A 15,085-nucleotide genomic window follows, 5' to 3' on the forward strand; every position below is an offset into this window, starting at 1 on the left:
CAAATGAACAGAGTCACATCTTGTCCAACGGTAGATGCTATGGTTGTTGCAGGACAATTATCGCAACCCAAAGACATCACTAAAGGGTTTATCTTTTAGTTTAGTTTAGAGATACAGTGCGGAAACGGGCCCTTCGTCCCATTGAATCCGCGCTGACCGCTGATCACCCACGTACACGAGGGACAATTTACAACTTTTACCGGAGCCAAATTAGCATACATACTTGTACGTTTTTGGCACGTAGGAGCGCCCGGGGGAAATCCACACGGTCACAAGGAGAACGTACAAACTCCGTACAGGCAGCATCCGTAGTCGGGATCGAACCCGGCTCTCTGGCGCAGTGAGACAGCAACTCGCCCACTGCACCACCCTGCTTGATCCCCAGACCAAAATCTTTAGCTGCTTGTTCAATGACCTTCCTTCCGTTACCTAAGGTTTATAAGGTTGGAAGTAGGTAGTTGAATCGTACTGAATGTACGATTACAATTCCATTTGTATCTCCTCAGCAAAAAATGCAGCCCAGCCCTAGACATTCTACAGTCATCAGATGGCAAGAGACAGGAGTATTCATGCCCCAATATTGGCAGGTAAAGACCATCATGGACCAAAGATAATCTAATCATCCATTAATGACAATTAATGGGATTAATATTGCCAAGTCCCTCAATATTCAAATATCCTGTGGCAAGTGGCTTACTTCCTGACTTTCCAGAGTCTTTCCACCATTTATAGGAGTGTGCTGGAATTCTTTCCATTTGCTTGGATAAGTATAATATCAGACAATTCCCTGAAGCTTGACAATATCTAGAACTAAAGATAAACACAAAATGTTGGAGTAATTCAGCGGGACAGGCAGCATCACTGGAGAGAAGTAATGGTTGACGTTTCGGGTCAAGACCCTTCTTCTTGCTGCCTGTCCCGCTGAGTTACTCCAGCATTTTGTGTCCACCTTTGGTGTAAAGCACTTTCTGCAGTTCCCTCCAACAGAATATCTAGGACTAATCAGGCTGCTTGTTTGGCATCCCATCAACCAACCTACACATTCCTTTCTTGCACCGCAAGTGCATAGCGGTTGCAGTGTGTACCATCTACAAAATATACTGTGGTTAATTATCTAAGCCACTCCAGCATCACGTTTCGCGTCGAGACCCTTCTTGCAGATGCTGGTTTGAACCAAAGATAGACACAAATTGAGTGTGAAGAAAGGTATCGCCACAAGACATCACCCATTCCTTCTCTCCAGAGATGTTGCCTGTCCCGCTGAGTTACTCCAGCTTTTTGTGTCTGTCTAAGGACAAGCCCTTTGCGTATTAACCATGATTAACAACCACTGCGGTAATTATCGTTGAGGTCACCGGGTTATGGAGTGAAGGGGGAGATAGCAGTTTCACCTCAAACAGCCACGAGGAAACACTTTGTTGTAAAATACAGAATTCACACAAATTGATTGTTTACTGCTAAGAAGGGAGGAAACAGAAATGTCTTCAATTTTAAGTGAAAAAGCTATGTTAAGATCTGGCATGCTCATCAATTCTGTTTTTAAATGATGTGTCATTCTAACCAGCCAAGAACCTCTGTAATATAGTCCACTGTCAAGTTAAATAAATAGTTTAACCATCACATAGGTAACTCTATATTTTTAAAGAAAGAGACACAAAGCACAATTGAAAAATATTTGGATTTTTTAAAGTTTCACATTATACAACATATCTTTCAATTTACATATCGATAACAGGCTACCATTTCCCACTTTACTTCGAGAAGCATTCATACCATTGACAAAGTTATAAGCAGTTATAAAATGTATTTAAACTTATCTGTACGTTCAGAAGCTGCAGAAATATGACAGGAATTCTTTATTGCATACAATTTGTACAGAGTCCAAATGCATTTGCCATATCTGTTCACTAATATGGATTTTGAAAAGAAGATTGATAATTTTATAATTCTTATTGAACTATTCTTTTATTCAACAGAAGCAACTTGCTCCATCCAGGTAAAGACAAAAGTAGTTACATTTGTTCAAAAAGGCTGTAGTTCCATTGTTAGGTTGCGGCCACAACAGAAAGTGCAAGAAGAAATCAACTGATCTAGGTACAGCTGCTCTAACCGGGAATACGAAGGCATAAACTCTGGATAGATTCATTTTTGCTCTTCAGGTCTGCACTGTTCCCCTACTTGAAGCCTCTTCAGCACAAATCCAAATTAGATCACTAAATGGCAAGTGAAAAACATTCTTCTCCATCTACCATATTAGAGAACCTTCAATGCTTGAAATTAAGTAAAATAGCATTTATTCTCAATCTATGTGTATGTTAGACGCAAATATATATATATATATGCATGCATTATATATTAAAGGAAAGACAGCTTCCTCATGCCAAAGATAAGTGAGAGGTGAGAGGTGCACATATATTACTGAACCATCCCAGCCACTTTCACATCAAGTATATTGTTTCCTGATTTTGTTACTTGCTGTTACTGAGGATAGCACTGACCAAACTCAATGCTAAAGCTGTTAAGTTATCTGTCTGTTTATAATAGAACAGCATTACATTCTCTTCCATTAAAAAAAAATTCTGCCAAGTGTCATTGTTCACGGTCCCATTCATCAGCAACGTATCACTATTCTCAGATCTCTGCAGATGCTGCTCCATTGGTAACTGCAATGAGGTATATTGAAGCATCTTGGGTTTAACTAAGAAACAATTTCTGTTCAGTCCCTGATAAGATGCCGTAAACTAGGATCCAGGGGATGTGCATCGTGCATCAAAGACCAGCATCGTTGTAACGCTGCCTCTGTCAAATTACTGCCGTAATAATTGGTTTCTGCAAAGGCAGATTTTACATAAAAATCACGATATTACTCTGGGCTAAAACAATCAAAATAATCAGCAATACAGAAAAAACCACCGAAGCCAAAAATTCAGGCATCACTCAACATTGGGAAAACAAAAAAAACACATTTAATCATTTTAAAGATAGACACAACATGCTCGAGTTACTCCAGAATTTTGTGTCTATCTTCGGTGTAAACCAGCATCTGCAGTTCCGTCCTACACATTTCTGCATGTTCCTAATAATTATAATTTTTATAGATTCAATATTTGGGGACAAATATTCTCAGTTTTAGACACATACTCAATATCTTTGAATTATCTTACAACTTAGTGAACAAGTATAGAACATTAATTTCCTCTTTTGACTCACTTTGATCTATCCAGATTCTGCTATGCTTACTAAGATAATAAATGCAATAATCTTTTTTGATGTATTATCTTATATCAGTGATCCAGTGAGCATGACCCCAGAGCTCCAACTTCTGAATATAATATTCTGGAAGGTTAGATTCCCTTGTACGATAGAGGCAGGATGATGACCATACCAAAGTACATAGCTAAAAGCACCATCCTGAATTCAACATACTATATATCACTTCCTGGACACATTCCACAAAGCTTTATTCATAACATCTCCTAAAATCACAACCTCTTACAACTAGAAGGACAACGAGTTAATGGGAACAGCACTGCCTGTATATCTAAGCTTCACTTTAATATGAATATGTATAGTGATTTGTTTATTATCATTGGGTTTAAATTCTGGAATTCCTGAGCAATTAAGACCAAATGCAGCAATTAAGGATGGGCAATAAAAAGAAGACACAATGTGCTGGAGTAACTCAGCGGGTCAGACAGCATCTCTGGAGAATATGTTTTGGGTTGGGACCCTTCTTCGGGATGTTTGTCCTGACCCTAACACATCCCATAGATGAATGAACCTTGAATCTTGATCAAAATCTTCATTATTTAATCTATATTCTACAAAGTATTATGTTGACTATCTACTGATCACCTTAAGTCTTTGTAATTTCTTACGATGAATTTGTATACATTTTCTAAATGTTCTCTCAACGCTTCCTTTAGATATCTGGACTCTAATTCTAATTGGCTTATCCATGTTATTCCCCTGTAGTGTGACCTCAGCGTGCTTCAAGAATAAAACAAACACGTTTTTGAAATGGCTACTTGGCATGACTTTGAGGCACTGCACTGTTCAACTGACATCAACAATGCTGAACAAAACACAAAGTGCTGGAGGAACTCAGCGTGTCAGGCAGCATCTGTGGAGGGAATGGACAAGTGGCATTTTAGGCCAGGATTCTTCTTCAGACAGGATCAGTCTTGAAGAATGGTCTTGACCCGAGTCGTCACCTATCCATTCCCTCCACTGATGTTGCCTGACCTGCTGAGTTCCTCCAGCGCTTGTGTTCTGCTCAAGATACCAGCATCTGCAGTCTCTTGTGTCTCCATTACTACAATGCTTCTTCCAAGGCAATTGTTTGCAGCAATCTACTTGAAGATAATGCCGACTAAAATTAAACTGGATACATTATCAACAATTAATTTTCTTCATTAACTATCAGTGACTGAACTATTGCTTGAGTAGAAAAGTTGAGAAAATGAAACCAATTCTAATTTGATTTTAAATTCTACAGTTTTAAGAACTGTAAACTTGATGCCGAATGTGACTATCTAATTGTTATACAAAATGTATGAACCCTATTGGAACATTTAGAAAAAGTTTACAATGTTATTTTAAAGGGAAACAAGCAATTCTAACATTTAAACTAATTCCTTGATTTTTTAAATAAAGCTACTGATTTTTAAGTATGAAGTGAAGTTGAGGAATCTCAACCTGGCTAAGTCCATCATGACAGAGTGAGGCCAAATGCAACTTGGAGGAACAACGTCTCATGTTTTGCTTGGGCAGCTTACAATGCAGCAGTATGAATATTAATTTATTTAACCTCAAGTAACCCTTGTATCTCCTACCTCTCTATATCCATTCCCTGCCCGATGTACTAGCTTTAAAGTCTTCTTGTTGCGTCTCATTGTCTGTAACTGGTTTGCACCTAACAATGTCCTGTTTCCTTTTATCACCGTTACATTTTTGCATCTCTTTCATTCATTTGTTCTATATCTTTCTGTATCATGGTCTATATCTCTCATTTCTCTTTCCCCTGACTCTCAGTGTGAAGAAGAGTCTCGACCCAAAACGTCACCTATTCTTTTTCTCCAGAGATGCTCTTTGACCTGCTCAGTTTCTGCAGCTTTTTGTGTCTATCTTCGGTTTAAACCAGCATCTGCGGACCCTTCCTACACATGACATTGTCAGGCCAGTGGACTCCTTCATAGCGGATTCATACGGTATCTGATGGCAGCAGCAGATTCTGGCTGGAATTTTAATTGAACCCTGAATGGCAATATAGCTGAGGTTTTCACATTGAGTAAAATTAGCTGCGAAAATTATAGGAGCGGGATAATTATCCAATGTAGTTTTTTGGGAAGGGAGGAATAAAGCAGGATCCCCAACACCCTACAATGAATTCAGTTCCCATCTCCCAGAGAAATTTGTCAGGAACAAAGCTGGAAGAACTCAGCAGGACAGATAGCATCTACCAAGGCATAGGGATATTGTAGGCAGTTCAGGTTGAGACCATTCATCAAACTGAGAGTGCGGAGGGAAGATGGCCAATATATATAGCAGTGGAAGATTGACACAAAATGCTGGAGTAACTCAGCCGGACAAGCAGCATCTCTAGAGAGTAGGAATGGATCACGAAGGGTCTCGACCTGAAACGTCACCCATTCCTTCTCTCCAGAGGTGTTGCTTGTCCCGCTGAGTTACCCCAGTATTTTGTATCTATCTTTGGTTTAAACCAGCATCTGCAGGTGAAGTGCTTCCATCTATTCATCACCCACATACCTAACCATCAGAGTTTCTACTTCCTTGCTATCCTATCCTCTTCCCCTCCATTTGCCCATTATTGTACCTTTCCCGGTTTCCCCTGTGCTCTAGCAGCCCTTGTCTCTACCTTCTCACTCCCTGCTATAGACTGCGGATTCTTCCTCTGCACTCTGTCTTAATACAGAGTATCAATCTGAAATGTTGACTCTCCATTAGACTCCAAAGATGCTGCTTTATTGACCTGCCCTGTCCTTCCAGTAGTTTATATTTTGCTTCCAGATTCCAACATCTATTGTTGCTTCTGCTTCCAAATTCCCTCAGAACCCTAATCTGAAAAAGTTGAAACCTGAAGCATGGAAGAAAGCTATTTCAAGTGCATCGGATCTCTGAACCAAATCCCCAATTAGCCACACCACCTCGATTTTATTTTCCTAAGACATTTTTAATATCTTTACAAGTACGTATCCAGCACCCTTTGCTTCCACCACTCTAGTGTTGATCAGCACATGAAAGAGAAATGTCCTTCTCTCCACTCTGTTACTCAATCCCAACTGTCCCAGACTCTCCATATAATGGACATCCCTCTTCCCACCTGCAGTTCCATTGCATCTTGTTTAAGGTCAAGCCTTTCAGTGTAAAGTCTTCAATTAAAATCACCCTGACACTTTTCTGCAATAGTTGAGCAGATATTTACTGTAAGTAAATCCTCCTGGCAGTTAGTTACAAGCTTTTCCCATCACCGCCATCCCGTGATCCACTACCGCCACTATCGTTTTTTGTTCTTCCCTCATAAAGGGATCAATTGGGAAAGTAACTCGTGATAACTATGGGACTGTCGGCTTCCATTTCCGAAACAGAATGAAATCACTAGCTCTTTTGTTATACCGTTTAAAAGTATATAACAAAGAATTAATATAACAATGGTTTCATTTCCTTTCACTTGTAATTACTTAATATGTTATGACAATTTAAAATGCTGTCTTGGTTTGAAGGACAGGCCAATCCGTTAATTGAAGACAAACGTGTTTCAATAAGATTAAACAGCCTCTGGTATACCACTTTGCACATTTACTGGAAATAACAAGCTAGTACATGTGTGCCAATTGTCTTGGAACTGCGCTGGTAAGTTACATTGAAGAGAGGATAGTCTTGGTGTATTTGTTTCCTTCAGGAATATATTTTCCCTTCCAAAGGCAAGTCAATTGTTGCTCTTCTGTGATGTTTGGCATATTTCATTACTGAAATTTCCTTTTAAATCCATTAGGCAGGAGGGAAAATGCCACAGAATTCCAATCTGTTCGTCTCTCAGTTAAATAGTAAAAGTGCCTGGATCCCAACAACACACATCAACAGATTAAGGCGGAATAAAAGAGATCCTGAATTGAAAACATTAACCGTACGACCATTTAGTTTTTGAATTGATCTGAAGTTTGAAACTATGCGCGATGATTCATTGTAGTGAAGAATTTTAGGAAATGCATTGAGCTGAAAAAAAAAAGGTATATTCAATGTTAATTTTCCAAGTTACAGAGTTTTTTTTTGCATAATTTATGGGGATTTTTCTCCCAAAAATACTGGAAGCTAAATAACTCACACATTATTGCATGCCTTAATCTACAGTGACGTGTTAAGCTGGGTAAAAAATTAACACTAATGTGCGATCTACTTCCAGCTAGAAAAAGTTACTTAAATCAAAATACAAGGTTTTTTTTAGAAAGGCTAGTTTTGCTAGGTTAAATTGGATTAAATGGCCCTATTACCCTTCAATGGGAGAGGAAATTGGTTAAACCAATGTTGCCAAAATTCTAGTTTGAATCCATACTCCCTTACAATTTGGAAGCATGCCAATTACCATATAAAATTACCATATCAAATCTATATCGACTCAAAGAGCAATCCCATTTCTCCCAGCGCTGTATCTGTTGGAGTTTAGAAGAGTGACAAGTGACTTGATTAAGTTCCTTAGAAATTCAGATAGGGTAGATGTGTTTAGTTTAGTTTAGTTTAGAGGTACAGCGCGGAAACAGCCCTTCAGCCCACTGAGCCCGCACTGACCAGCGATACCCGCATCTTAACACTATCCAACACTGGGGACATTTTTTACATTTATACCAAGTCAAGTAACCTACAAACCTGTACGTCTTTGTAGTGTGGGAGGAAACCGAAGATCTCGGAGAAAACCCACACAGGTCACAGGGAGAACATACAAGCTCCGTACCTACAAGCACCCGTAATCAGGATTGAACCTTGTTCTCTGGCACTGTAAAGCAGGATCTCTACCGCTGCACCACTGTGCTGCCCACTAAGATGTAGTGAGGATGATTCTTTTGGGGAGAGAACAGGGGGGGGGGGTCACTGTTTCAAAATAAAGTGTAGCACATTGAAAACCGAGATGCCCAATGCACAAGCCTTACCTGATCCTTGCTGAGAGGAATGGGTTCTTTATATACAGTCCAAATTACGGCTTCATTACAAGTTGGAGTAGTTAATGAGCCTTGATAGCGATAGTATACTCTACTCTTGCTTAAATCATTCGGAATCATATTTTCCAATGAAAATGGTTTAATCGTGTATTTATCATCTAAAACAAAAACATATCAAGGAAAGAGCTAAAATTATACAGTTGATTTAGAACAGAAATCAATTGCAAACTATCAATTCAGTATTTTGACAAGCTTGCTAACATTAAATTCCTTAAAAATGGGGCTCTATAGGTGTTTGTGAATGCATTACTTGTCTTAAATTGGATTCCAACGTAAACGGAGGGAACTAATTGTGTGATGCTGGATAATCCAAATACATATGAGGATAATTCTTAACCCCCAAAAAGGTAATACTATAATTGTAAAAATCCTAAACACACTCTGACCTATCTCCAACCCAGCCCCTTCCAGCTTTAGAAAATGAAGACAGAAGGAACTGCAGATGTGCAAATGGTATAGATAGAATGGTAAAGAAGGCGTATGGTGTGCTTGCCTTCAGTAGTCGGGGCATAAAACACACGAGTCAGGATGTTATGTTGCTACTTTTTGGTCTTCGGTTAGGTTGCATTTGATGTACTAAGTGCAGGTTTGGTCACCTCATTACAGGAAAGATATGGAGGCTTTGGAGAGAGTGCAGAAGAGGTTTACCAGAATGCTGTGTGGAATAGAGGGCATTAGCTAAAAGAAGAGGTGAACATACTTGGATTGTTTTACCTGGAGCATTAATCCAGAGGGGAGCCGTGATAGAGGTGTATGCAATTATGACGTGTATATAGGGTGGACAGTCAAAACCATTTTTCCAGGGTGGAAATATCATAGAGGGTACAGTTTTAATGTGAGAGGGACAAAGCGTAAAGGAGAAGTAGGGGAGAGGTTTTTATACACTAGAGTGTGTGGGTGCTTGGAATGCATTGCAAAGAATAATGGTGGATATAGTTACAATTATTCCTTTATAGTGGCTTGTAAACGGGCATATGTACATGCAGAGAATGGAGATATCCGGATCACAGGAAGGCAGAGGAGATTAATTTAACTTGGCATCATGGTCAGCATGGTGAGTCAAAGGACCTGTTCTTGTGCTGTATTATTTGGTGTACTATGTTCGATAGTCGAATTTCTGAATCCTTTTGCATGCTTCTAAATGTTAAGAACGCACAATGAGTAATAATTTGTTGGAATATACTAAAATAAAAACAGATAACATAAGAGATATTCTATAGGTCAGGCAACATGTGTTTGATCAGAATATGCCCAGCTAATCTGAAATGTTGACTGTTTCTCTCCCTATAAAAGAGGAATGGGGAGAGAATTATAGAATAGTTCCAGATTAGTAAGAAGTAACATTTCTTGATTAGTAGGGGTATCAGGGGTTATGGGGAGAAGGCAGGAGAATGGGGTTGAGAGGGAAAGATATAGATGAGCCGCGATTGAATGACGGAGTCGACTTGTTGGGCCGATTGGCCTAATTCTCCTCCTAGAACAATTCATCATGGAAGCAGAGTATTCAGCCTACTGTGCCAATGCAGTCCTGGCTCATTATGATTAGTACCATGTATCTGTTTTTGTCAAAACCTAGTTCCACACCCTTCTTCAGAATTTTCTGTTTTTATTTCAGATTTCCCTTATCTAGCTAGTTTACTTGTGTTTGGGGTAGCCTGGTATCAGTAAACAGGCAGAGAATCTTTACGCTTTTTCTGATCCACATCCTCTAATGTGGGCTAGCTCTGCCAATTGTAGAATCCCCTCAGCTTAACTGCACAAGTAAAAAGTAGACTCAAATGCAGAAAAGAAAATGGCTGTGAGAGTGAAATGAGAGTGACATATAGGCTGCATAACAGAGTCATACAGATGATTAGAGGGAGATAATGGGAACTAAGCGAATTATTAGGCTAACCAAAGGCCAGAAATAACTCGAATGGCGAATAGTTTTAGTTAAAGGCAAATTTAAAGACAAAAGCAAAAAAAGGTTTGCAGTGATCTAGAGGTACTATTAGAGAGAGAGAGAGAGATAGAGAGATAGTTTAGTTTAGTTTATTGTCACATGCACCGAGGTACAGTGAAAAAGCTTTTGTTGCGTGCCAACCAGTCAGCAGAAAAACAAAAACATGATTACATTCGACCCATTTGCAGTGTCTGGTAAGGGAATGACGTTAAGTGCAATTGTCAAATTCCGATCAAGGATAGACGCAGGGTCACCAATGAGGTAGATCAGGAGTCGGCAACCTACGGCCCCCGGGCCGAATGCGGCCCGTAACCCAAAATCATCCGGCCCGCAGACGTTTTTTTTTTCCCCGTAATCATCCGGCCCGCTGAGCGCCGAGCCCTTGCTGTACCGCATCCTGCACAAAGCCGCCGGCACGGCCGCGGACCTTTCTGTGAACACGTTTAAGAAAGAACTGCAGATGCTGGGAAAATCGAAGGTAGACAAAAATGATGGAGAAACACAGCGGGTGAAACAGGCAAGAATTGCATGAGGCTGCCTCACCCGCTGAGTTTCTCATTTGGATAAATTTTAGGAGCATTTTTGTCTGCCTACTGTGAACACGTGATTTGATGCCTGCCAACCGGGGCGGGGCGGGGGCGGGATCCATGTGTACATGTGATAGATGTGGCCCGCCATCGGCTCACAGACATGCATCCTGGCCTGAGGTAGATAGTAGTTCAGCACTGCTCTCTGGTTGTGGCAGGATGATTCAGTTGCCTGATAACATCTGGGAAGAAACTGTTAACTCTGAATCTGGAAGTGCGCATTAGACTAGAAAGTTATTCTATTGTTATTAAGACTTACTGTGATTCTTAACATGTTTCAGATATTGGATGAAATTGTAGTCTTTTGCATCACTATCAGATTCCTGCAAAAAATGATAAATAAAAGAAAGTGGCTCAACATGGTGTGAAGCGGTAATGGTAAATCAGATAGCACTTTTACGTAATCACAAAGAGGAAGCTTAGTCATCTCAGTAGATGCGAGTGCAGTCCTTTATCTGATCTCAGTCCAGGAACAAGATTGGAAGATTACAATTAATCTTCCTACGCTAGATGAGAGAAGGATCGCTATCCGAAAAGTCACCCGTTCCTTCTCTCCAGAGATGCTGCCTGCCCCGCTGAGTTACTCCAGCATTTTGTGCCTATCTTGAGAGTTATAGTATGACTTAGCTAAATAAATTAATATCAACCAACACCAAGAGCAAAATGGGTTGCTTGCTGGTCATCAGCCAACACCTGCGATAATCCCCAAACACCTCTAAAGTCACAATTTGGCTTAATTGTGAGCTTCCAATTCTCAGGTGAACAATCTTTTGACACAAAGGACTTGATTTCTTGCTTGTTCAGAATCAGTGAACTGGATGTGAAAGGGTGATAGTTGTGGTGCATGAATGCCATAAATGTTGCCAAGCAGAAATTCCAACGGTAAATCTGAAAGTTTCATTTCTACTGAATATAACTTAAGGCCATGGTATATCAGCTCAGTCCTCCAGAGGTCAACTCAATTGCATTTTAGTCAATTGTAAAAGTCAGGTGACCCCAATCCACTATCTCCTAACAAAGGGAGGTTCTTTAGTAACTTGTCAGTTTCTTTGTTGAACTAAATTAAGGCGCATGTTGCAATCAAAAGCGCTTGAACAATTTTGATTAAGAGATTTGAGGAGGTGGTGGGGGGGGGCTTTTCTTAATTCCAAAGGAAATCCATGTGTTGAAAGGAACAGCAGATGCTGACATATAACAAAGATAGCCACAAAGCAACTGGAGTAACTCAGTGGGTCAGGCAGCATCACTGGAGAAAACGGATGGGTGTCGTTTCGGGTCGGGACCCTTCTTCAGGCTGAAAGTATATAAGGGAGGAAATTGGAGATAGGAAAAGGGCCAGCAACAAATGTCCAGAACGACCCATGGTTGGCTGGGGAAGAGCTGATGACAAAGGGATACAATGATGTGAACAGTGGAACTAGTAGGATGACTAGGGTGGGGGAGAGGGACAGGGAGGAGGAGGGGGAGGGGATGCAAGGAGAGGAATTGAAATGAGAGGAATCAATATCAATGTGTGCGCATCTCCATTTAAAATAAATCCTCGAAAGGCTCTTAACTCCTCCCCAAAGCTTCTAAAGCCTCATGTCCAGAACCAGGGCATACTCTGTAGATTTAGAGATTGTCAATCTCATCACCAAACTATCTCTTCACAAAGAAATGTCTGTAACGCTGTCTCCCCTCAACAAAATCTGTTCATGGCTGAACTTCTCAACTCCTAAAACCCTACACAGAGTTTACCCAATATCTAATCACAGTCATGGAGTTATTTGCATCATAGATGGGAGTTTAGTTTGGTTTAGTTTAGAGATGCAGCGCGGAAACAGGCCCTTCGGCCCAACTTGCCCACACCGGCCAACGTGTCTTATCTACACTAGTCCCACCTGCCTGGGATTGGTCAATATCCCTCCAAACCTGTTCTATCCATGTACCTATAGAACTGTTTCTTTGAAGTATTTCTCTGGAATGTGCAAAGGTTACAGGTGGCTGGGCTTCACCGGCACAAATAAGGAGAAAAAAGGAAATATAAAAAACGATGCAAAAGTTCATGTTTATAAGTGATAGGAGTAGAATTAGGCCATTCGGCCCATCAAGGATACTCCGCCATTCAATCATGGCTGATCTATCTCTCCCTCCTAACCATTTTCTCCTGCCTTCTCCCCATAACCCCTGACACCCGTACTACTACTACTAATAATAATAATAATGATATATTTTATTGTCATTGCACATAAGCGCAATGAGATTTGGTTTGCAGCTTCCAACCGATGTCATAACATAAATAACTAATAAATTTTGGATTTAGATATTTAGATATCCCGAGAACATGGATTGTAAAAAGAACAGTAAAACAGTCAAAACAGTTCAACAGACTAAAGTGCAGATGTGTCTGTGCGACGTGACCATCCGAGGGAGACAGTCTGTGGGGGTGGGGGGCACTCAGCAGGGCCGGTTCAGAGCCGCTATATAGCTCTGGGAATGAAGCTGTTCCTGAGTCTGGAGGTTCGGGCGTAGAAGGCCTTGTAACGTCTGCCGGAGGGAAGTAGTTTGAACAGTCCATTACAAGGGTGTGAGGAGTCTTTAATCAAGAATCTATCCATCCCTGCCTTAAAAATATCCACTGGCTTGGCCTCCACTGCCTTCTGCGGCAAAGTTATAGTGAGGTGATCTCACCTAAGGTACAGGCAGGAACTAAATGGGTGACCCCCAGGAAATGGAGATTGCGGAGAGTGCAGGAATCTCCTGAGGCCATCCGCCTCAAACACAAGTGTACCTTTTGAATACTGTTGACATTACAGAAGGTTTGCCCAGTGAGGCTATATGAGTGGAGCTCAGAAATAAAAAAGGGATGATCGTCCAGACAGATAGATGGACACTATATTGTCACATTTACCGTGAGGGTACAGTGAACTTCTTTGTTTTCGCATGCACCGTACACAAAAGAGTTGTGGCATGGCGCAGACCAAGTGACAAAGTACCCTTCAATACCTTTGGTTCCTTCTACGGCAGACTTTCAGAGGGAAGACGGCAGACTTTCAAAGAGAGGGAATGAAGGTGGCCTTTTCAGGGTTGGCGGGTTGGTGACTAGTGGTGTTCCGCAGGGTTCGGTGTTAGGTCCGCTACACTTCACGTCGTATGCTAATAATCTGGACAATGGAATTGATAGCTGTGTGGCCAGGTTTATGGAGGATACAAAGATAGATGGATACAAAGATAGATGGATGGCCACAGGTAGAGTTGAGGAAGCAGGGGTTCTGCAGAAGGACTTTGACGGCTTGGGAGAGTGGACAAAGAAGAGAATTTGTATGGCCATACTCTTTGTTAGAAGGAATAAAAGTGTAGATTATATTCTAAATGCGGTCTCAACCTGAAACGCCACGTATTTCTTTTCTCCAGAGGTGCTGCCTGACCCGCTGAGTTGCTGCACCATTTTTATGTTTTTTGGTGTCAACCAGCATTTGCGATTCCGTCGTACACATATTGTTTATGATAACCTTCCAAAGTCCCATCTAATCAATACTCACAACAAACATGATTCCCACCACAGCCAGACCATCTGGATGCTTCAGAGCTTCCTGCTTGGAATGGTAGTTTTGATTCAAATGGACTATATGCATCTGTAAAAGACAGAATCGTGAGTTTCATAAATCACGCTGAATGCTGCATTCTTAAAATCTAACGGCAGGAAACCACGGCATTACTGTATTCATAGTACAGTTCCAGAAAATAATCATATTTTGAAAATTATATTTATAAATAACTATACTTTGACTTCACGATGGCACCTTGATTGTTGCAATTGAATAACGATTACACTACCACCCACATATAGCACCCTGCTCTTTACTGATCAGATTCCAGGCCTTGTAGGCTTTGTATTTCCACTTATAACCCCCCAGCCTTCAATTCCACCTTCACCCCTCCCCCTGCACCTGGCACCACACAACCCTTTTGTAGCTCACCCCCCTGCCTCTGTCCCCTAACCCCTCTCCCTAGCCCCCCGTATTCCATATGGCCATAATCCCTCACCCCTCCCTCAGTCCACCGATCACCTACCACCCTCTGTCTCCCCCCCCTTCCCATTTCTTTATACTGGCTATCATCCTTCTCCATCCTTTCTTGATGCAGTGTCTTGATCTGAAACATTATCAATTCCTTTCTTTTTTTTTTGTCTCTAATCAGGGGTATTTTCTTCGCTCTTTTTTGTATTTTTCTTCTTTCTCTACATTCTTTCCTTTTTATTTATTTTTCCCCGATTCACTTATCAGTTTATAAAATGTTAAAAATGAAGCTGTACGAAAATTGTATAATTGTTATGCTTTATT

General features: G+C 40.8%; 1 protein-coding gene across 1 annotated transcript in view; it reads right to left on the reverse strand.

Annotated features, from left to right (window-relative positions):
* Positions 1–1,946: 1,946 nt before the first annotated feature.
* Positions 1,947–15,085, reverse strand: part of ca4a (carbonic anhydrase IV a) — a 29,523-nt gene continuing 16,384 nt past the window's right edge. The window contains exons 5-8 of the mRNA XM_055658061.1: positions 14,285–14,377; positions 11,023–11,086; positions 8,166–8,332; positions 1,947–7,236 (exon numbers count right to left, since the gene is read on the reverse strand). Of these exons, the coding sequence (XP_055514036.1) occupies positions 7,057–7,236; positions 8,166–8,332; positions 11,023–11,086; positions 14,285–14,377 (504 nt within the window). The 3' untranslated portion in view covers positions 1,947–7,056. The remainder of the gene's footprint in view (positions 7,237–8,165; positions 8,333–11,022; positions 11,087–14,284; positions 14,378–15,085) is intronic.

This window comes from Leucoraja erinacea, chromosome 28 (genome assembly GCF_028641065.1).
Source record: "Leucoraja erinacea ecotype New England chromosome 28, Leri_hhj_1, whole genome shotgun sequence".
Lineage (NCBI taxonomy): Eukaryota > Metazoa > Chordata > Chondrichthyes > Rajiformes > Rajidae > Leucoraja > Leucoraja erinaceus.